This window comes from Corvus brachyrhynchos, unplaced genomic scaffold, assembly GCF_000691975.1.
Source record: "Corvus brachyrhynchos isolate BGI_N302 unplaced genomic scaffold, ASM69197v1 scaffold23, whole genome shotgun sequence".
Lineage (NCBI taxonomy): Eukaryota > Metazoa > Chordata > Aves > Passeriformes > Corvidae > Corvus > Corvus brachyrhynchos.
The window spans coordinates 11,711,493-11,736,009 of record NW_008238983.1 but is presented as its reverse complement, the minus strand read 5'-3'; the positions used below and the strand labels follow the sequence as shown (position 1 = coordinate 11,736,009).

General features: G+C 38.3%; 1 protein-coding gene across 4 annotated transcripts in view; it reads left to right on the top strand.

Annotated features, from left to right (window-relative positions):
* The window catches only part of PAPD7 (poly(A) RNA polymerase D7, non-canonical), a 42,909-nt gene that overhangs the window by 4,054 nt on the left and 14,338 nt on the right, over nt 1-24,517 (top strand). For all 4 annotated transcript variants that reach the window (XM_017738746.1, XM_008637209.2, XM_017738747.1 and 1 more), the window contains exons 4-9: nt 204-311; nt 1,019-1,147; nt 2,216-2,429; nt 8,896-9,022; nt 15,107-15,207; nt 15,459-15,631. In XM_017738746.1, coding sequence (XP_017594235.1) covers nt 204-311; nt 1,019-1,147; nt 2,216-2,429; nt 8,896-9,022; nt 15,107-15,207; nt 15,459-15,631 — 852 coding nt within the window. The remainder of the gene's footprint in view (nt 1-203; nt 312-1,018; nt 1,148-2,215; nt 2,430-8,895; nt 9,023-15,106; nt 15,208-15,458; nt 15,632-24,517) is intronic.

The following is a 24,517-nucleotide window of genomic DNA, read 5'->3' as shown; positions in this document are numbered from 1 at the left end:
AATGGTAAGTTAATGTGGTTGTACATGAATCACCTCCCTAAAAAGCATTCACTTCTCAGTCAGGTTAGGATTGTTACCTCCTCTCAGACAGACTTGGTAGTTGGATTCATTGGATTGCTAATATCCATGGGTCTTGGGTAAGCTAGGGAATAGCACCAGTGCTGTATTTCTGGGGATTCATAATCTTGTCTAAATCTTTTCAGGTACCAATAATAAAACTCACTGACCAGGAGACAGAAGTGAAAGTTGACATCAGTTTTAATGTAGAGACTGGTGTGAAGGCAGCTCGATTTATCAAGGAATACATGAAGGTATCAGCCATATAGTGAATGTTATGCTACTTACCAAGGATGTGCTAGATGCTTAGCTAACCTTTTTTGGCGCAGCTTGAAAATTTATTGCTGAAGACTATTTTCATTAATACTGATGAAACATGGATGTTTTAATTTATTATCTGTTGGTGTCCATTCAGTGTTCCCTTTGAGTGCTAGGTGTTTGAGTGAATAAACCTGTACACTGTGGAAGGACTTCTTACAGTCATGTCTAGATCTGCAGATAGGTACTCAACTTTGCTTCTAAAGCAAGTATCTTTTCTTGCTTACCTTGAATTTAAGTGATGCTGCATTATGAATACTGTCTTGCTAAACTGTCAAAAACCAGTTCTTGTGTAGCTACACACTTAAAAGTTTCCTTTTATGCTCTGTAGTAAAAGTACTATTTAGAGTGAAAGCTTTGAGTATAGTAAGTGACACTGACATTCAAAGAAGGATGTAAAAATCTTGCTGTTAAGGTGGGAAATAAATTTGATATGTAAGGTCTTCCATCAAATAAGAATTGAAGTCTATTCATACGTTTCTGGAATAAAAACCCCCATGTTTTAGTTCTTCCTGTGGAAACACTGTATAGCACACCACTGAAAATATTATTCTGTTAGATGAATCTTTGTGTATTGAGATTGTGTAGTTCTTTGTTTTGGAATGTTGACATTGTCATTGATTATACTTACTTTGCTTTGCAGAAATATTCTTTGCTACCTTACTTGATTTTAGTATTAAAACAGTTCCTCCTTCAGAGGGATTTGAATGAAGTTTTTACTGGTGGAATTAGCTCTTACAGCCTAATTTTAATGGCAATTAGTTTCCTGCAGGTAAGTCTGTTCCCTGTTTGTTTCTGTTCTTTGAAATGTTTCTTTTGAAACTTTTTGGGGTTTGTTCCTATGCCCTTTTATTTACTGTTTCTTTTGACGCCCCTTGCAGTGCTCAGCATTACTGTTATGGCTCAGAGTGTTTGACTGTTGAAAGATCCTGTGGACTACCTCTCAAACATCCAGGATCTTTTCAGTGTGAGCTGGAACAGCAGCAGGAGCCTTGTGAAAGGCATAGAGGCTGTGCATTGCTCTCCACACCAGGGCCTGTACCTCAATCACCTTAATGGTGTTTCATAAATCTGCAGGATGCAGTTTGTCTCGTGCTTCCCAGACTACTGGTACTGCATTTGCAGAGTACTTATTTCTGTGTTTATTAAAATGATGAAATCCAACAGTCAAGTTGGTTTTTTACTTATATGTTGGTTAGGTTTTGACATCCTTAAGACTGGCAGATGCTGTACTTGACTGATGAAATAGCCAAGTTACAATGTTACAAATAAGTTACAACTTCTAAAATATTTTTGTGAGTGAGCCTTGTGCAGGTATCATGAAGTATGGGGTTGGCATCTCTCAGCAGCTGTGGTGGAAAACTTAGATATTCTGCTGCTGGTGGTTTTGACTGAAATATTACTATAGATTTTATATACCAAGTATAATAGGTGGAGATACAGACACAAACTGTGTTTCAGTTGGGGCAACTAGATTGCCCCCCACTTTCTGAAAACATTGAGTTTTGGATTTTCTGTGAAAAATTGGGCACTTTGTTACTGACTAGGCTATAACTTAGTATGCAGTACTTTTTTATTGCTTTTGACTTAGGGAAAAGAGTTCCCTAATCCTCAAAAAACAACATGAGGAAAGATGAAGGAATTCTTTAGCTTCCAGATACTGCTGAAGTGCTGCCCCCTCTCGGTTATGTCAGGATGGTTTAAGTACCTGAAGGGTGAATGACTCAGTTGAGACTTATGTGAAGAAATGCTTAGCTGTTTAAATGAGAGGTTTTTTTTGCCCTGTGTTATGGTCTGAAAACTACTAATTTTTAATAAGCAAAACTGGTTTGTGTTACAGCTACATCCAAGAATTGATGCCAGAAGAGCTGATGAAAACCTTGGAATGCTTCTAATAGAATTTTTTGAACTCTATGGAAGGAATTTTAACTACTTGAAAACTGGTATTAGAATAAAAAATGGAGGTGCCTATATTGCCAAAGAAGAAATCATGAAAGTCATGACTAATGGATACAGACCATCCATGCTATGTATTGAAGATCCTCTCCTGCCTGGTAAGACTGTACACTTCTTGCAGTGTTCCAGAGATCTGGCTCAGCTTGTGCTCTCAGCTTGCGTTAGTCTGTCAAACGAGTTAAGAAGCTGCACTGGAAAGAGGCTGTTGCTGGTGTAGAGGTCCAGTCAGGTAGGAGGGCTAAGGGGTATGGACCTGAGGTCTCCCAAGATTCTTAGCCTGAGTAAATTGGATTACACGCAAACAGCACAGTTGCATAATGCTGTGGAGATCCAGAACTGTGTTGAGTACGTAATAAGATTCTCTGACAGCACTGAGAGGGTAGTGAAAGAAAGAATTCCAGGAAATCCTGGAAGGGGGGTTGTTAGCAGAACAGTTCTCCATTGTTGGCTGTGAGAATGAGATTGGAAGGTATAGCTTTTCATGCCACAGGCTGTGGTGCCATATTTCAGATAAATCACATGTATGGGAAAGAAAGGCCCCAGATGCAGAACCTGTCCTGCAGGGCAGTGCCACAGAGACTGCACAGGAGCAGGGGTGGCTATCTGTGAAATCCAGCTGAATGGTGGTGGTGGTGTGGAGAGCGCTTTGAACAACTGGCTTCTGGGCTGCATAGGGATCTTTAGAGAATGCCAGTCAGAACTTTGGAGTTGTATGTTCATTTGAAAGTACTTAACGCAATTTTTTTTTTTTTTTTTTGATTTGGTTTTGATTCAGTAACCCTCAAAATAATCAAGGTTAATTTTGGCTAAGTGCCTCAGGAAAATTTCCAGCTTTATAGTACTCAGTTTGTATTCTATTTAGACTGCCACAAGTAGCTGAAATTCCAAACCAGCTTTTTAACAAAGTCAATTTTCAGTTAATTTGGACTTCAGCACTAGCATTTCTGGAATGTAATTGGCAGTGAAAGTCCATACTGTCACATCTTGTGTGTTGACTGCTTATGTACAGCACTTTTAAAGCAAATACCATGGATCAGGAGCTGAAGTCTGGCACTTTTCTAAATACTCAATATGCTGAATGTTCATAGTTCCCCAGAAGAGGTTGCAGGCTGTGACACTCATTTGTCTAACCATGTCTCTGATATGTTTGTAACTCAGTTTGTGTCCATCATGACTCTTGTACTTGGCCAGGCATAGGTGTGATTGTGCAGAACTGTCACTGTCATTGAGATTTCCTTTAGGAACTGTGTACTTACTTGTCTGAAGACCCATGTGAAAAGCAGCATGAACCACAATTGTTTAGAGTCAAAAATCTTTACTGCCCTCCAGTTCTGTTCCTTTCTATCTGCTGAGGACTGAAGGAGAACAAATTGCATGTGCTGTGCAGTTTTTTAAACACTGCTTATAGTACTCTGGAGAAGAAAAAAAAAAAAAAACCAACTTTCAAGTCCAGTAGGGAATCTGAACTGTTCCTCCTAGCATTAATCTTGCAGAAACAAAGAACTGTAGTTTAGAATAGCTGTATGCTATCAAAGAGTTGATAAGAATTAAATTCCTCAAGAGTTTGTATGAGCTGAGATAATGTAATTCTTACAGGAGATAGTGTTTTGGCGATGGAAATGAAAGCTGACAATATTTTGAAGTTATCTGACCGCTGTGTCTCATAGGGATATTTTCTAGCAGCTACCACAAACCTTCAGAACTTTCCTGATGAAGCTAGGAGGAAAATTACATAGAACATATAGGATGACTTTTTGAATCAGTTCTGATGAGTACAGCTTCCTTAGTTCCAGACTTAATCACATATTCCTGCAGTATCTGAAATTACCTGTCAAGCGTGTGTTAGTAATGTCTAGAACTGTGTTAATTAGTTTAGTTCTGCTATTCCTTCTGTCCCAGTACAAAAATCTTTTCCAAGGGTTCAGGTCCTTGCCCAGTTGACAAGTCATCAGCTCTGATTAGTTTGTGTTCAGATCCCCTCAGTGTCTGACTCTGAGGATTGCTGGCAGTACTGTGAAGGAGATGGGAACAAGTTATTTTGATAAAGCGTGGGCACAGATATCTCGGCTTAAATTAGCATAAACTGCTGCAGAGTTTTACCCCTGCAAACCTGTGTTTGCACTGTATGCACAAGTTTTTAATTTTGTTTTTCAGTCTTTTTTTTTTTTTTTAGCCCGATCACAGCTGTCTCTAAAGTTCCTGTTAAGCCTTGGAAGAATATTTGTAAAGATGGCTTCTTAATGCAAAAACAAGACAATACAGGGATAAAAAAACCCCTTCTTTTTAATTTATCAAAGATTATCAAAGTAGAGTAAAAGTGGCTCCTGTGAGTGTATGCACTAGTTCAACAATGGAATACTGAAGGGTATAACTCATAAGAATAGCTTTAAAGTAGTCTTGTAGGGAACAGGAATATGTTTAGTGGGATTAATTTCTTTAAGTTGGAGGAACTGGTTTTTATTCAGCATGAAGTGGTGAGTGATGTCTGGCTAACAGATGAAAGGTGTCATCAGAAGGATGTGATACTTCAGTTGTACCTGCTCATTACCTTCAGTTAGTTCCTGGATTTGGAAGGCACAAGCAGCAAGCTATTGTGTTGTATTGGTTGTAGTGGGTTTTGCTTAGATTCTGGTAGGTACTGTGGGGTTTCCTCAGAGATTCTCATTGTGTGCCAGAAGATGATAATTTCTGTGATTTAAGAACCAAGATTCCAACAAAGATGTTAGAAGTCTACAAGTGGAAAGTTTGTTGAAGTCTGGATTTGAGTTACCAGACTAATGTAGTGGTGATATATTTTGAAGTAATGGTTTATACTTCATCTTTGTACATAGTCTAAGATCTTTCATCTTGAGTTAGTGTCCTAGGACAGGGTAATGAGATGAAAATTATTCTTTTAGCATTATCTAAAGGATGGAGTTGCCATAAACTTATTGTAGCTGCACGATTTCAATTTCTCAAAGCACTTGCCCTTTTTGTAAAATATGTAAAAAGTAAAAGAATTTATTAAGGAGAAGTGCAAAGCCAGGTGCTCAGAAGTTTGCTCACAAGAATATGTTGGAGCAGGGTAGATGATGTCATCTTATAAGAGGTTTGTCTAAAGTTGGTCTAGCGGTATCCTCTATTGGAAGACATAACTGTTTGCAGTTGACAAATATTTTAATCTGTGGTTGTAAAACAAGCTTGGCACTTACTCAGCAGACTGTTAGGGAGGCTTGTTATTTTATACCTTTATGAATCAGGTGATTATCAAAGTCCTCCAGTCATTTCTGATGCTCAGAACGGAAATGATTTTGATCTCGTTTCAGACTGGTGGTGGCTAGAGTAGCTAAATTGCTACTTTTTAACACCCAAGTTTAAAACTTGGAGTTCCAGCTGTGCTGCTCCTTTCATGAGACAATTTGTTCTTAATCTTGAATTGCTGTGGGCACTAATGAAAGTTCTAAACCTTACATTCAATGTCTTTTCTTTGAAAAGAGACTCTTTAACTTGCAGAGTTTATTATGCTTCGTGTTGCTTGCTTCCGCATCTTGATAGGTCACAAGTACAGGAAGTAAATAGATTTGAGATTGGCAGCATCTATTGAGATTATCTCTTCTAGCCTTAGCAGCTGCCCAAAATTATTCATTGCAGCTTTTCAGTATCAGCTATTTGTCATTAGAACCTGCAAATATATATGTTTGTGTGTGTGCATAAAACATATGTGTTTATAAAAATACACAGATACACTGAAGTTAGCATTTGAAAGAACCTCTTTAATGCTGAATGTTGCAAAAAGCTGTTTACTAGCTAATGGCTTAACATGAATGGGTCTGCTTCAGTCCTAGCTCATGGTCTTACCTTTACCTTTTCAGGCCGTGTTCTTAAAACTGCTTCAGGTAAAGGAAGGCTACCTGATGGAGTGGTAATACTGATAGCAAGTGATGGAAATTTTGGACATGCTCCTTTAGGGATGAAGGCTTTGTAAGAAAGAATAAGGATTGAATTATACATGAAATCACACACCATTGTTATCTGCTAATGTACATCTGAGGATTGAAGTATGTATGATTTTTTTAAAGAGTGACAGCATTTGGGTTGCGTGCTTTAACTGATCAGTCTAGATTGTGACAAAAGAAGAATGCTCAGTTATGTAAGACATGGCTCTCTAATGAGAGTGATCTCTCAGAAGAAAATCTGTTCAGGATGGCAAATGCAAATGTGGGATCTTCTGGCTTCTTTAATATGTTGTTTTCTGGATTGGGTAGGGTCACCTCTATACATACTTGACAGGTGCAGTTCACAGTAGCTCCATCTGCAGCCCAAGTCAGAAGCTCTGCAGACTGTATAACTGATTAAGACCTGTTAATTCAGACATTTTTATGAACTAGTTACAAGTGCAGAATGAGGCCATCCAAGAACCTATGTATGGCATGAGCTATTCTGCCTCTGTTCCCAGATCTGCTTCAATCAAGACTCAAAATACAACTTCATTGATTTAAGCTAAACTGCCCAAGTTTACTGTAAGGGGTTTAGGGAAGGCTTATGATTTCTTTTGCTGGCACAACAGAGGAGGTAGCGACAACTGATGAACGGAATAACCAATATTTTGTGGCAGCCCTGTCTTCATTTTGGTGTAACTTTATGCAGAATATATGTCAAATGTACCTGCCTAGAATTAGGTTAGACTAAACTAATACAGATTGTTTGAGTGTGTATTCTTAATTCGTTTTATGTGAATTTATAGAATCATTTAGTTTGGAAAAGAGCCCTAACATCAAGTCCAACAACCATAGATGGACTTGAATTTAGTGGTAGGTGCAATTATGTCTGTTTAGCCACTTGTATGTATTCCATTTCTGTATTGCTTCTCAATTTAATTCTCTTACATGTATATGTTTAGAATATCATTACGTGGCTGGACACAAGTGTCCTGCCTCTGAAAAACCTATACTGAATTAATCATTACTTTTCTAGTAGAATTAACATTGTGTTCTGATTTTGTGACCACTGAAATATCTTGGTCACTTTTCAGCTGCCTTTGGACTCAGTCCTTCGTGAAGTCCTCTGTGAAGAACGTTACTGTGTGTTTCCTCCTAGAGTCACTGTCCTAGGCCCACACTTAACTCTGCTTTTACTTCAGAATAGTCCATTAGTAAAGAAACCACTTGGAGAGGCTTCTGTAACCTTGAGCCTAGTGGCTGTTGGATGCTGCAGCAGTGCATTCAGAGCAAGATACTCAGTTATGTCAGTAAACAGGAAGTATTTCTTGATCAATTTTTATTTGACCATGTGAATTACTGGAAAAATTCTGTTTTCCCAAAATGCTGTAATGTTTTCAGTTAATTTCCATTGATTGTGCTTTTCTGTTAGAGTGGCATTATGGTCGGAGAATTTTGGAAGGATTAAAATGTGTAAAACCAAGGCTGTGTTTTTTTCCTCTGGATGGCAGATCTCAGCATGTTTGTCTATAATGGTTTGCTGGACAAAACATTTAGGGGAGTGAAGGGTTCCTGTAAAGTCAAATTCAGCCATGTTGGATTTAGTCCTCCAAAGGATGGATTCTGTCCTTTACCCATCAGTTTTTCAAAGCAGATTTTTCATTGATTTCTTTTATTCATAGGCCCTAATCTGATTTTCATATTTGGTGGTTCATCCCTTTCTAGTGTTCTCACAGCATTTCACACATCATTCTGAAAGAGGGAACCTTTCACTGTAAGCAGTTCTCTGCCCACTCAAGACCTAGTCTGTATTTTATGCAATTTGAGAGCAGTTTTATTGCTTCTTAAATTGAGTGCTGACAGTGAATTTTGGTGTTTGGTGCCAAATACATCTACAGAAAGCCCCCAAATGCTTTTTGCTAGTAATAGCAAGATCGTTCTAGGTATCAGATGTGGGATCTGTTCTTGTACATTGTCACTGATACAGAAGGTGTAGCATGTTCCTAACTGCTGCAGTTCCTCACATGGCACTAGATTTGGAAAGAGTTCCAGTTAAAATGCCTAAAAAAGGGCAGTTGAGAGTGCCACAAACTTGATCAAAAAACAATGCTGTAAAAGCTTCTGGTATCTTCTATGATAGATTTTTGAGAAACTGGCTTATCCTGTGGAGATAAATATCTGTATGTGCTGGTTTTAATCTGTTGTTTTGATAAGGTTAAATAGGGTTTGATGTGAGTCTGTTTGACCTAATGAAGATAATGTGGTTACACAGGTGATATTTTAAACTGAATTTGGCCTGCAGGAACTCTACTGGTAAGTGAGACACGATGCTTTAAGCTTGGTAGGTTCCCTCTTGAAGACAGCTCTAAGAGCTTTAAGCTGATCTCTAGGCTCTGTTTCTTTCAAACGCTATATGTGAGTATTTTAAAAGTGGTAAATTGAATGCATAATGTTAAGTGTTATTCCTAAGGTCAAGTTCTTTTGTTGAGATAGGCACACTTAGGTGTTCCTGATGTGGCTAGGGTGGGATAACCAGTTTAAACAGAGTTAAGCTTGTATTGTTAAGGCTTCTGAGCTTTAAGTCTGAATAATTTTTTGGTAACTGATATTAAAAAAAGATGATCTGATGATTGTCACATTATTTCAGGAAACGACGTTGGCAGAAGTTCTTACGGTGCCATGCAAGTGAAACAAGTTTTTGATTATGCCTACATTGTTCTTAGCCATGCAGTATCACCACTTGCAAGATCATACCCAAATAGAGATTCTGAGAGGTAATTAGTTCACTTTTTCAATATCCATTTGTCTGTGTAATCAGTTAGGAATGTTTGGGTCTAGATTCATAAAAGGACTATTGTTATTTATTGTTTAACTGTGGCTGTATTGAAATCTGCACAGAAATTTAAGCTGCCCAGGGATGTGAGAGTGCAATGCCTCAATGTGCAGCATTGAAATGAAGAGAGTGTGATAAAACCCAGGATGAGTCCAATGTGAGATTCTGTTAGACTGGAAGGGAGCCAGAACATAATTGGTCTTTCCTCAAACATTCTGCTTAAAGTATTTCAAAGGAAGGTTTGCTGGTTTAATGTTTAGTATGATGCATGTCTGTATTGTGGCAGAAAGAAATGTGTGTGGTCAAATTGTTTGTTCAGACAATTAGAAAACTAGCAACAAGGCTAAGAATTTCCCTTTTAATACATGCCCCCATAAGCTGTTTTAAAAGACTTGATGTGTATTTAAAAATTAAAAAAATAATTCAAAGTACTATATAAAAAATATTATTAGAATCAGTTCAGTTTGATCATAATCTCAGAACTGCCATTAAAAGTACCATATTTCTAGACATGCCATTTTTAATGCAGTTCTTAGTGTCTTTTATAGAAACACAACCAGTACTTTCTGAGCTCTCACCTTCACAATTTCTGCTTTTTGAAAGGAAGAGGAGAAAGACAATGAAGGCATGGCAGCAGGGTGATATTTCCATTCATGTATCTGCTCTAGCACCTTTTGTTCTAAGCCTCCATGTGAATTTGGGCTATATCAAAGGATGTCTCTTCCCTGAGACTTCCCTAAAATCCCAATGGCTTTGAGCTACCTAGCTAATCACAGGGAGGGATGGCTGTAATGTGTCACACAAACCATCTTGATACAATTAGAAACTCTAGTTATGATGTAAACTTCCAGCATTAATGTCATTGGAAGGTGAAATAGTTTTCCTCTTTACATCAAAGTGGATGGAGTCTTTTACTTGTGAGTTTAAAACTGATAGTAGTCCTGTAAATCCTTTAGGTTTTCAGTGGTATTAAATTTACAAAGGTTGGGACCGCACTGTGATGGAGGTACAGAAGGAGTGGTACAGTGTTGCATGTTGACATTTGAGACTGCTGGCTTAAGATATTAAAGGTCACTGTTAAATGTGTATTGGCTGACAATTCTTGGTACTAAATGAAACTTTTTTCTTACCCAAGTACAGATAGAGTAACTTAGGGATATTCTGGAAGTTTGCTTGTCTTGGGTCCTGGCCTCCATTAACTTCTCTGTTTTTTTCTGAAGGATACAGTCTTTCTCTTATGAGGTATCTGTATTTACTACAGACATCAAAAAGTGTATTTGTAAAGCATTTAATGGGAGCCTCAGGTGTCATCAATACATGCACTTTTCATGGACTTGTACTTGTTACTGTATCTGGGGAAATGTTTGAATTTTGTCACAACTGCAAACCTGTGGAGCAGTCCAAGCAGTGGTGTTCAGGTGTTATGTCCAACCTGTCTGCGAGTTCTGGGCTGTCTGTGCCAGTGAATGTCAGAACCCATCATGCCACTGGCTTGTTTGCAAGAGGAACAGCATTCAGCAAAGTTCTGTCCACAAATACTTCCCCTAGCACCAGTGTTGTCAGTGCCAAACGGCTTGTAAGTGGATGATGAGCTGTTTGGTAACAAGTTTGTTGTAGAAATCAACAGTCCATGTTTGGTCTCAGTTAAACTTGATGTACTTGGGTAATCCGGGTATGTTTGTGGGGCAGAGTGGTCCATGCTCTGTATAAAGACCTTTCTGGTGGCCTGACCTAAAGCCTGGCTGTCAGGGAGCTCTTTGTCCTGATCCATTTTTTCCCTTTTCTAGACTTGTTAGTAGGTAGGTTAAACTACAGCAGAACTGTAACTATAAACAGTGGGCTCCATTTGAGACCAGGGACTGGCTACATGACATTCTACTAGAGGGATCAGGAGTAAATGAAGAGTACTTAAAAGGATAGGAAGTTGCAGGAGGCTGAACTCCCCAGGCTGAGTTTATTGAGTTTTGTCCTAATTGGGGCCAGTGTTTTCTTAAGTGGGATGGTTTGTGCTTGAACTGTCTGTTGGGTTTGAATTCAGATTTCCTCTTTCCAGGGAAGGTTTCTGTGTACAGAGTTCTGTTTCATAGATGTCACTCTCAGTAGATTTCACATCTTTCTTGGTGATCGTTGTGATTCTTTTTCAGGGTCTGACCAACACAGATGACCAAATGTCTCCGTTAATTTAAGGCTTTCTAGACAACTGCTGCTTCTGATGTTCCCAGTGGGGAAAAAAAAGTCAGATTTTATTCCTTCAGCAGCATAGGCCTTTTTCTTCTTCATGTTCTGTAGTAGGAGGTCCCTCAGAATAATAAGGGATAGATTCACATCACTCTTACTACCATCTTCATTCAGGCTTCCAAATAGAACATGTGAGATGTAGTGGGAATTAAAAGCTATCTTCTGTCCTGGAAAAGCTTTCCAGCTGAATACTGAAGGTAATTCTTACAGCTACAGAAATTACTTTACTGTTTTGTCCCCAGTCAATCCCACCTGTCCCCTTCCAAGAACAGCTCAGGAGAGCTTGATTGACAGTTTGGTTGATTTTATTAGAGCTAACAGCTTCCTGTCATCTTGGAAAAAGAAGTTCCTTTTAGGAAAACAGAGACTGATCCATTTTGAACTTGTACAATTTGTATGCAAGGTGAAGTTTGGTGTTGTGTCTTCAGCCAAGGTGATTGAAAATCATGATGGATTTCTTAATATTTAGGGCCACATGAGTCTAGCTCAGTTATGGACAGGATATCTCCTGCTTAAGGATTGGTGTCAGTATGTGTTTTGAACAGCTTTCATATGATCTTTGGCCCTAGCCTGTCTCTGGGAAAGATTTTTTTTAAAGAGTGTGCATCTTAAGTGAGCTCACCTCTTTAGTCTGTGAGGAATGATATTTTCATAGAATCATTCAGGTTGGAAAAGACCCCTAAGATCATCAGGTTCAGCTGTTAACCCAGCCACTGCTATGTTCACCATTAAACCCTGTCCCTCAGTGCCATATTTACATGGCTTTTAAATACACCCAGGCACAGGAACTTCATCACTTCCCTGGACACCCTGTTCCAGTGCTGGACAACCTGTTTGCTGGTGAAATTTTTCCTAATATCCTATCTAAACCTTCTGTGGTGCAGCCTGAGGCCATTTCCCCTTATGCTTTCACTTTTACCTGTTCATGTGAAGCTTGACTGGAGCTTTCCATATTTGGTTTTGCTGAATGTGATTTCATCACTCTGATCCTTTTAAGAGCGATCTTAAGATTGATTTGCCCAGTAGTTGCGGTGTAATGAGAGTTAGAAAGTGTCCCTGTGAACCAAGGTCTTGCAGTGTGTAAAAGGAGGAGCGTCTGAGTTCTTACTATAAAATAAGCTAGGCCTGTAAATATCTTATTCCTGGTCTTACTGTATGATAATATTAAGGGAAAAAACTTAAAGGGACATCTTTCTCAGGAGAGCTGTCTAATTTTACTAACCAGTTAACTGTATTTTTTCATGTCTTCCAAACAAGCATCTTTGAAGAATTGTTTGTCTCAGACACTAGTAGAAATTTTGGCCGCTGTCAAAATAAAAGCCCCAAATGCGTGAAATTTTCTCATAATGAAGGCAAGGTAGATGAATAGGTTTTTTGTTCCTAAGTTTCTTCAGTGTTGAAAACAGATTTAAGCACAATTCCCAAATACTTGTTTTAAGAAATTGTTCTTTGAACCCATGGATATGCTTGAGTCCCATACATAGGAAATGGTGTTCTTTGAGGTCGGTATCTGGTTTGATCACGCTTGCTTCCTCTTCTTTGCTGCTATATGTCAGTATAACCTTAATCACCTTTCAGTTTCTGATGTCTCATAATGAATGCTTTCAATTTTGCTGCGCAAGCAATGTAGCATGGATCTGCCTTTGGACTCCTGACCTTATAACTGAGTGAATTTCCTTTTTTCTACCTTTATACCAAAAAAGAGAGTTTAGGGCTTTGATCTCCATGCTCTTTGAAAGAAACTGGTGGGAGAATTTATTCCCCCATTCTGTGCATGCAGCTCTGCCACAATTGTTGGTGTAGCAGTCGCTTCACCTATTAGGCCTATTTGATAGCAGGCATTTTTAGTATATCAGTCACCCAGTCTGATAAAAATACCAACCTGTATTGTTCATTTTGCTTCTGGTATATGAAATCGTGACTCTTGATTTACTTCCAGGAAAGTTCTCCAAGAAGCATCAGGCTTGACAAACTCCTTATATATATCAGCTTATGTTACTCAGCCCATGTTCACTTTCTGGTTCTAAGGCCACAGCTGGTGGTAGTTTTAAATTTATGCATTATCCTGGAGTAAAAGCTCAACTATTTCTGAAGGCTAATTCTCAGATGAAACTTCTTAACTGCAAGATTTCCTTCTCTGTCCTGGTGCTGAAGAGACCCAGTCTGGTGCATGTTTGAGTCCCATACTGACATTCCTGTCTTGAGAACTGCGAGGGCCACAGCTGAATCTCTGCATGGTCATCCCTGTCTTCATTCTGTCTCCTCTTGCTCAACTTAGTTTTTGAGAAACCCGAACTGCATTGAGTATTCAAAATGCTGCTACATCATGGGAGCATACATACATTAACAAAATGTGATCCTCTGGTTTATTTGTTCTTTTCTTAGTGTGCTCTGCTTAGCTCTTGAATGTTCCCAAAGAATCATCTGTTATAACCCAGAGCTTTAATTTTTAAGTGGTGACAACCACACCTTTAATCTGCATGTAAAATTCAAGATTTTATTTTCCAGCATGCATCATTTTATCTACATTACATAAATAGAATGGTGGATGACATACATTCTGTCCTAGTGGCTCATCTGCAGCTATTGGACTTGTAATTTAGATTATATAATTTGGTTCAATGTTTGCTTAAAATGCTGGGCTGACTTTTTTAGTACTAACAGTAACATGCCTTTAAAGCTGGAAGACTGACATGGAACATGTGGTGTTTGGTCTTGCATGAAATAGTAATCCCTAGGACAATAGAAGTATCACTACTTCAAGTGTTACTATGAAACCTAGTAAAGGTAGTCTAACTATATTAGGGTTTTGTATGTCCTACCTTCCCATTGTACACCTAAACCAAAAGAAAATTCCAGTACAGGTACCAGGTACCTTTGTGATGCAAAATACAAAATGAACTTTAATATAAACATTGAAGATTAAAAAAATTAACATTACGTGTTCCAAAGTGGTAACTTTGCACAGCCCATTTTTGTACAATAGTAATTTCTTCATGTGTCTTGAGCATGGAGTTTAAAGTTAGTGTTTCAGTGACTAGTCTCTGATGAAAAGAAAGCTTGAAAATTTATCTCTCAAACAAGAAGACAGCTCACTCCTGCTCAAGAAGTACGATTCAAATAGCTGAATGTTGGGAAGGTGTTGGAAAAACACTGCTTTGTTGATAACTTTTTACCAGGTAAGCTTTTTCTCTGAGCCTCTTACTGTTACGAATTTATTAAAATTCTAACTTGTTTTGGAGCCAGTCCGTTTCTTGTTGCACTACCTCACGATCCATGGTACTTCCTTTATACTTGTGGGGGCCGTAACACCTTTGAAGTTGTTTTGTAAATCTGGAAGCAAGGATTAGTGAATGACTCTCTCCAGACAGCCAGTCATGGTGCTGGGATGTTCATGTTTTCCGTGCGTCCCATACCTGTTTATAACCCAGACTCTGTGGAAAAACTTTCTGTATGGAGAAATGCAAGAACCATAAATTGCTTTTATCAAGTGCACTGTTACCAGCATGTACATTCTTTATAGTTAATATGCTCTCCATTTAGAAATACAGAGTAAAAATCTTACCTATGTGTCACTGCTTGCATGTTAGTATGGTAGAAGAAAAATATGAATATAAGTGGTGCTACAGTGGATTAAATGGTGTGCTAAAAAAAGGAAGGTTCAAAAAGATTCTTTGCTTAGGGATATCTTAAACTGACTTTTAGCATAATTTGGTAGCTTGTTAAAATGCTTGCAAATATGTAACCAACAGTCTTTGTTTAATACTTAATTGAAAAATTTTTTTAGCACATTAGGTAGAATCATCAAAGTGACCCAAGAAGTGATTGACTACAGGGCCTGGATTAAAAAGAAGTGGGGGAGCAAAATTAATTTATCACCTGAACTTGGTAGGTATAGCAGGAAACCAACTTAAAATTTTTTCTTGAATTTGATGTAATTCAAAATACTCATGCCTTGAAATTAATCATTCAGATATACAGGAAAAAAATAAAAGGAACTTGTAACTTTCTAACCCAAGATTAGTTTTCTCTGAGCCTGTTTTTCAATTAGCTTGTTAAACTGCAGCTCTTCTTAGACTTCAAGGCCCACGTGTTTGTATTCTGTGCTCTTAAATGATACTTATGTTTTCTGTTAACAGATAATAGGTTGAAAATAAGAGACCAGATAGCTCTCTGCAATGGAGAACAGCAGCAGAACAGAGACTCTGAACCACCTTACAATCAACACTTGGCATTGTCATTGGCCAGTACACAACAGTTATCCTCTGGTTCATCTGCCTCTTCCGTGTCATCACTCTCCAGCAGTGACATTGTAAGCTTTTTCTTTTAATGGGTTAAACTAGTAAGTAGCAGAGTTTATCTTCAAAGCCTCAGTTGATATAATAGCAGTTAGTGTGATACTATCCCTAAGCTGCTACAGCAAATCAGTAATGTCCCCTGCTCAGAAAAATTATTGAAATTAAATATTTTTCTAATTAAATAGAATGGGTCTTATTTCCATCCTAAATCCTTGGTACCCTTTGTGGTAGTAGTTAGATGTAAAGAAATATAACAACCCAATTTAACAGTAGCTAATTAAGCAGAAGAGTAGAAATGTCTTCATATATTCTTCCATTAAGCAAAATCTTCCATTGTCAAATTCTGATCCTTGTTCCCCATACCTGAAATTGAACATGACCATTAAATTGTGCTGTGAAGGTGAATAATACTCATTATTTTCAGCCAAGCAGTTAGTTCATGTTTTAATGGTGACAGGGCACTTGCATAAAGTCTTGTCAGCTTCCTTATTTGAAAGTAATTGCTGGGCTTTATTATAACTTCCTGGAACAGGAGGCTGCAGTCTCTTGAGGTATGTTCCCAGATTCTTTAAGGTTCTGCCAGGTGGTTTCATTTTGGTATAAAGTTAAATGAGTGCAGAATTGGGCAGTGCAGATTATAAAGCACAGCATTACAAGGCATGAGTGGCTCACTGTACATCTTCTGAAGCATTTTGTCGTAGGTAGAGGCAGTGATGGAACAAGATGTAATATGCAGTCAACTATGATAGTGAATAACTGGATGATGCCAAGAGAGGTCCAAATACCTGTTTCTTGGCTGCTTTCAAAATCTAGTCAAATATGGAATTAAAAATTGGGAATTGTATTCAACAAAAATTTAGTAACTTTTGAGGGACAAGCACTGCCATTATATGTTCTGGTTACTTCCTGTAATTACTTTACGCTACTGTTTTTTTGGTGTTGAATTGCCTTTTTATGCCACCTTCAGTAAACAGGACAAATGTTTTAGTTGTACCATCTGGCTAATGAACAAAGAACAGCATGATACTTGCCAGTGACACTATTAGCCATGCTCCTGGTTTAAGTATATCAGTGGGAAAGATTTTGCTGTAATAAATTTTATGAAAAAATGCAAGTATTTCCTTATTACATTGGGAGTGCACAGTATTGTGTGGTGAGTCATTATGAACTCCCCTTAGTCCTGTTTAACCTGATGTTGAAGGTGAAACTTCATTGCCTGATGCCAGAGAAATTAATGAAAAGTGAAAAGAAAGCTCTCAACAAAATAGAACTGAAATCAACTTCGGCATTCACAAAGTAAAAGGAAATGCTACGTTTTCTAACAAAATAAAAAACCATGTCCTTGTGAGAAAGGCCAGGTCATATGTCCTTAGCAGACTGTGGTGGCATGTTATCTTAATTTGGAATGGAATGGTAGGTTTCTGACAAATGACTGATGAGTTCATCCTACTCTTACTTGGATGTGTGAGGAAGAGCAAGTTCTGGCTGAGCAGTCCTGAGCTGCACCTGATTCAGGAAGAGAATCCTATTCCGCCATAGTCAGGTGATCTGTGCCATGATCTGGCATAATGCTGTGCCCAGGTTGCAGTAGAGGAACATCTGGCATGTGTGCCAACTTGGTGTTCGTGCCAAAACTTCTGGTGCAGTATTAATAGGCATGATGTGGTGAGCTTTGCTATCAGCTTCAGAAGAAGGTAATTATGAATGTGGTGCATCTCATCACTTTGGAGTTACATGTAGTGTTACCTCTGATCTTGTGGGAGGCTTGTTCTTTGGGAAGGATTCTGTTTTTATTTAAAGTTAAATCCTCTAAACTTTTCCGATACTGGAAGACTGAAGGCAAGGTACAGATTATAAAGAAAATGCAGGTGACAAGGAGACCACAGAGTTACAGCTTACTGACCTCTTCCCAATAATTAAAGTTTTATTTTAATAGCAAGATGTTATTCCCTATGTTGCTATTAACCTTAAACACAAAGTCTACATTAAGACATTGTTTCAGGAGGTGCATTTTTCATGACTGCAGAATATCTTTTGCTGTTTATGAGGTGCAAGATCGTATCTGCTAAATTGGAGGGACTAGATAGCGTATTTGCTTTTCTACTTACTGCTAAAGTTTCACTGGTAATAGTGATCAGCTGCATCTGGTCCTTTCTGAGTTCTCCTACTAATATAATAGAAGTCAGCTTACTTGTGTTGAGGAAGAGGTAATAGACTTGGAAACTTGTGACATTACTTTGTCACGCTGCCCCTTTCCAGCCATCCACTCCAGCACAGTAGTAGTTGTCTTCTGAAATCATCACATCACTGTTCACTGGTGATAAGTCTGGAGGTCTTGGCGTGTGTTTGTCAACATGTCCTGGAAACAATATTGGCAGCATATATTGAGTGTGCAGGCGTTATCAGAGCAGTGCAGTATTGCTCATAGGGATCCTAGAATTTTTATTAAACCCTATAATTGGATAGTTGGTTGCAATACAGCATGCTCTATGGTTTTTAAAGATTTGCTTCCTTGGAGTTCTGACAGCATTACAGATTTTGCACTAATAATCTGTAAATATGACTCAGCAGCTGAATAGATAAGGGTTCTGGTGTCTTGGACTTGCGAGTCTGTCAGCTGAAGCAATGAGTATAGATTAATTCTGGCAGCAGGAGAACAGGTTTCAGAACAAAAACAAGGAGCATGTTTTTCTCGAGACTGGATTGGCATTAACCAGAGCTAACATTCAGAAGCCAACCTCTCAATGGCTGTATATGCTCAGAAAAATGGAAGTGTAGGAATATAAGAGCCTACAGTTACTACCCTGAGTTCTCCATACTGGTGGCAACCTTTTGAAGATGAGAACTTGGGTACCACTGGGGAACAAGAGAACTGCCTCTTTCTTCTCTTTCCCCATATAATTTAGATTTATGTGCTTTTTCTCAGCATACCATCTGAAACTCAGGAGGATGTTGGCTTTCATGTTTGCACATCTAGGATTAGCTTGCAGGAGAACACACTTCTGGGCTACTGTCTACACAGCCCAAAATTGGATCTAACGAGACCAAATCATAATTTGAACAAAAGGTACCCTTTTACGGATTTCCCGGAGTAGCAAAGCTATTTACAAAATGCCTTAATCTAGCACTCTCTGGCCAATGAAATTCTAGCCATGCTGTCTTTAGTAGGTGTCTTAGCCAACTGCAAAATCTTAACCACAAAGGGCATCTTTTCAAAGGGCCAGTAAATTTTGGATCAAAGACCTTGTGCAAGAGAAGCCTGTTCTTCCTTTGGGTGTCACTGTAACTGTTAGTGGGAGACCTGTTCAGTTTATGGGGTTGCCTTACTGCACGTGTCAATACAGAGCTCTGACTCACTCACCAGTACTTCTAATACAGTTCTTCTCAAGATACTGAGTATTAAAATTCCTGCCTTGTTACCTTGGATCTGTGAAGAATGTAAATATTAGTGATCAGGAGCAAACTAAAGAACTCATATTAAAAAAATCTTATGGATACAAGGAATCTGGTTATCAGATCATATTAGACTGTACACATATTTTTCTCAATTATGTTAATTATCAAACTGATCTGTGTAGTAAGTCTTCTCTCAATGAAGCTTTCTGCTGATTTCAAATACCCTATGCTGGCCTGAAAAAATGCTGTGTATATTCCTCACTCCTGCAAACAGGTAAGTTGTACAATACATTCCCACATGATCCAACAAATGTTGAAGTGAATAAAGGAAGATGCTTTATAAATGTCTTTGTCATCAAGGACAGTGAAAAGTGTGTGAATTTTTACTGTATGGAAGCAAGAATCAAACTGTTCCACAACAGAAAACAAGCCTCTGGCATTAAAAAATCTCACCTTCACACTGAGTTAAGTGATTGTTATGAGAATCTGAAACCAGATGGGAATGAGCTATGTTCACCCCCAGCTCTCTACTTGTTTTGGCTAGTTGGAGATGTCAGTCTCAAAATCCAAGCAGTGACCAAATTCCTCTTGAAAATGCTCTTTGTGTTGGTTGCTTGCTTGCTTGCTTGGCTTTTTTTTTTTTCTGGGCACCTTGAAAATGCTCTTTGTGTTGGTTGCTTGCTTGGCTTTTTTTTTTTTCTGGGTGCTTTTTTTTTTTTCATTCTGGACCTGCACTCTATAACTGGTGACCAGGATTTCTTGTTGCTTAAGCATTGTGGAAAAATGCTTTTCATTAGCTCAGGAAATCCTAGAGTAGTGCTAGAGAATATCTACTGCTTGATCAACAGTCTCTGCCAAGTAAGAAATAATCCTAGGTATGTTTTTGCAGTCTCATGTTGGTCTGGTTTACTTTCTGGTGCTAACTGCTTTGCAGTTTTGATGATGTGATGCCAAATAAAGCTTAATATTTTATGTGACAGTGATGCCTGCATATCAGTAGCAGATAAAATGGCTCATAGGAAATTCTCCTGTTACCTTATGGATAGATAATGTCATATCCGTCACAGAAACTCCGAGTTGTCTGCTACAAGTTTGGTTCTAACAAATTTCATACACCTTCTCCATGTTTCTGGTGATAATGTTGTGTGGGCTTCTAAGATGAGGTAATTTCGTGAAGACCTCCGAGTTCTCAAAACGATGCAGTCATGCCAAGGTAGTTGAAGTTTCAGTGAAAAAGGTACCCCTGTAGTCTAGCTTTAGAGGTGACACAGTCCTTGCCTCTTTTTAACTTCTTAACATTTACCGTGTCTTCTTTCAGACTCTTTTTGAAATTTTAACTGTAACCCTTGCAGGGTTATAAAAAGCTTTCATCAGAATGTCAGTGCATAATCTCCCCACGGTTCAGCCCCATCAGCTGGAGAATATGCTGAGCTTCAGTGTTTTGTGAATGTGTCCTGTCACTGTATTGTATTATGTATTCAGTATCTTGATTGAATGCTTACATTCTGAGACTAATATATAAATATGACTGATAAGAATAAGACTCATTATTCTTACAGTTCTGCTGAATGCATACAAGATCCACACTTATTTTTGGAACTGTTACTTGCTTTGCAGTAATTGAGGCTTAGTACTTGAACTCAACATGCCTAATGAATTTATCAACCATCTCACCTTCCTTCCTATTAGCCAGACTAAATTTCAGTTTATTAGCAGGAACTATTGTGATTCCATATTCACAGAGAGGTAATAGAGTATATGACGTACCTTGTCTGGATAAATGTGCTTTTTTAAAGTGATGAAATTTGCAGGCATAAGGCATGCTTATCTGCAGTAGAGAGACAGACACTTCAGAATATGTAACAGCTGCTCTTGCAGTCTTGTTAAATCCATCTTAATGAATGATTAATTTGTAGAGTTGTAGTTGAAATTGTATGTGTAAGGAGTGGGGGCAAAAGGAGGTTGCCACATAAAATTCTCATCCTGAGAGCAGGAGCTACGCACGTTTCTCTCTTCTTTCTATATGCCTGAATATTCTTGTGTCCTAACCAGAGTAACTGTTCAAATGTATGAATAGTTGATCATCTTTGTGTAGAATAATGCAAGTTTTGTCTTAAGCTTCTCCCCTTCCTGAACAAATAGAGGCAAACTCTTAAAAAAGCCTCTTAATGTTTCGTTTTCAGAGAGATGTAAGTGCTGGCTTGCAGATAGGTTGTTTGCAAATAAAGCAGTGGCAACCCTAAGTGCAGGACAGCCTGGTGTTAGTGGGGAAAAGCATTTAATTGACATTTGATTTGGGGCATTTAAGAGTGTAAGCCCCCAGATCCTTTAAAACTGCATTCTTTTTTCTTTTTCTTGCTGTGCAGATTACTAACACTTCCTGTGGACCAGAAGGGAACATATTTTTCTAGCGCTGCTTTTGCCTATTTTCCTTTCACTGTATGGCCCCATGTTTGTTTTTGAGGTTTTTAACCTGTATCTCTGACAGTGTGGTGTTTTATACTGTCTCGTGCTCTTCCTCGGTTCTTCTGTATCAGTTCCTTGAGCAGTCTCTTCTCCATATCCACTTGAAGTAAGAGTAAATTTCTGCAAAGCTGCAGGAGGCACAATTTTGAATACAAAATTCTAAAGTAATTTTATTCAATAAGTTGTTCTAAGCAGTAGAGGATGCAGAGGGAATTTGTAATTCAGCAAGTAAAGTGGGATTTTTCTGATGTGAGGTCAGTGAAGTAAGGAGAGAAGCACATAATTTTGAAAGAGTCGACTTCAGAGTAGTTTCTGGTGCCAAAGTCTTAAGTTGTAATCTTGCCATATCTTAACATTCCCTCCCATGAAAAAAAAACCCCAGAGAGGTACCTAAGTAATTTTAGGATGAAAGAAAACCTAAATACAGTATTTGTAGTCTAGTATGGTGCATGTTCAGCTTTCATAATGAGTCCTATAATTTAATGCATAACTTGAAAATTAAACTGGAAATATTTTTATATTGTTAACAATACAGACCAGTTGAAAGCCTGTGAAATGAAAATATTGGGCAACAAAGGAAGTTTTAAATCACACACTCTTGGGGCCTTTTTTATTTAAGATGGCTCATCTGAAATACAGTGAGTATTGATAAAACATGGAAAAAGCTTGCAGTCAGACCTCTCAGGATATAATGAGCTGTGACTGAAGGGGTACTGTACTTGTATTTAATCTGGTGGATACTAATTAGATAATGTTTTCAGTTGTCCTTCTGTAAAACAAACATGAATGCTTTTAGAGGATGCATATTTTTCAGTTTGCTTGTGTGTCCTATATTCTTTCACTTTTCCCCTTCTGTAGTCACAATGACCAATTTCTTTTTGCAATGAAAGGCAGAAAAACCAACCAATTTCACCTCAACTCAAGACCTGTATTGTTTATAGGCTGGCCAGTGGAAGTGGAGCAACTGTATTGATGCAAATTATCTTGTGATCTTCCATAGAAGTAGAAATTTTGTTCATCTCAATTCTACTTTATTTACACCATAGTTGAAGTTATGGCTCCACCTACCAAGAAGGAAAATGGCACACAATGTGGAAGAAGTGGGTTGAGGGCGGGGGTTGATCATAAAGTCACCTTGGAAGCGTGGTGTTTTATCAAGCGGAGTTAAGTTCGCTGGGGCTAAAACTGTTCAAGTGAGAGCGTGCATTGAAGTTCTTCTCCTGCGCATGGCCCCAAACTATGACATGTCTGAAGTTCTCTGGTGTTGCTTTACGTTCAAAGGAGTGTGGTTTTACACTTTACTAAGCCAATTCAGTAACAGGATGTATTTGCTAGCCGAATTTCCTTTCATTAGCTGCTCCAGCATTTCTGCACTGGTGTTCACCTAATCTTGTGGTGAACTGATTCAGAAAGTAAAACTAGTAAGAAGGGGATTACTGTTTCTGTGGTTCACCTCTGTGGATTAGCTCATAATAATGCCAGATTCTAATGCAGGTGTAATGGAGAATGCCAGAATGGGAAAAGAGGCAGAAGGAGTTAGACTGGCAGCAGTAATCTGTTAAATCACTATAATTATAAGAAAGGAGAGGAACACTTTGAAAATGTACAATGTAAAGTGTTAACTATAAACAACAGTTTTCAGTTCTTTGCTTTCAAAGATGGAACATGATTTTTACTGTACTGGTCATTGTTCTCTCACAGCTTCCAGCTCCTGAATGTTATGGGAAAGAGGAAAAAAAAATTGTTTAATTAGTGGAAGAGATTTTGAGAGTGGGAACAATAAGGATTTTTTGCCAAGACTTCTGTAGCTCATTCTTGGAGACAGGGCTGAAAACCCAAATACATCCCATTATCAGGCGACTTGCATTCTACTGTTTAAGTTCTTATTTCTGAATACTGACTTTAGGATAGTTAGACTCCTTTAGCATTGAGCCAGACTTAAACAAACTGGGGTCATGAATTAGTCTTAGGTGACTTCAGCTTTTAAGAAAGCATACTGTCTTGGAAATGGAAAGCTCTGAAATGGTAGCTATTGTTAACTAAAAAGTTTACCAGGTATCTTAAGCCTTGAGTTACTAATGGAATTGAAATAACCTCTTATGGCCAGACCTAGTTAGTAATGAGTTTTTGGCAAGTAAATACTCTCTTGGTGATGAGGTCCTGGGTCTTTTTATGATGGGAAATGCATTCTGCAGAAGAATAAAGGATTTTATTTTGTTCTCCTCCTGTGTCAGGAAGAGAAGTCTGCATTTTAAGATTGCTTCAGTTCTTCATCTGTCATATGACTGCAGTGTTTCACTGTGTCTAGGCAGAAGTTCATCAGTAACTCTTGAGTTTCTAGGTATCTTCCATACTTTGTTTTTTTCCAGCATTAAAGTAAATTAGAGTTCTCGGTAATCAGGGCTATGACAAGTAGAAATCTTCCTTCTGGGTACGAAGTTCTTAATCAGGAAGTTGAAACTGATTAAAGAGCATGTTTTAAAATGGAAATGTCCCGGGAGGATACACCTGCATGTGGTAGTCTTTCTTGGTTTCCAGAAGCATATCTTTAGAAGATAGTTTCCTTGCAGGATGAGGCACTCTGACAGGCATTCACAGTAGTACTATTCAAGAGATCAGGAACTTATCTTGGCTCTTAGTGCAGTCTTGTAGCTTTATGCCTACATTATCTGCTAAAATCAGTTGAGGGATCTTAACCCCTTTAGTGAACATTTATCTTTTTTGATGTGACCTCTGTAGCCCTCACCCTAGTAGTGGTCAGAGCTTTTGTCTTCCAGATGCGTATTTAATGTGTCGAGAGTGTTACCTCCCATGTGTTTACTTGTAGGTCATCTGAACTTCTTTAGTGCTTCAAGTGTGCATGTTACACTTAAGAATCTGGTCCAGAAGACCAAGAAAGATTTAATCCTTCAGTGTAGGCAGTGCGTATGGAAAATCAGATTTGTTAACATTGGGCTCAATTTTCTGATCAGATGTTAATCTTTCAGTTTAAGAAGGGTAATGCTGCTCTTCACAGAAAGATTCTGTTGCTCTTGAGG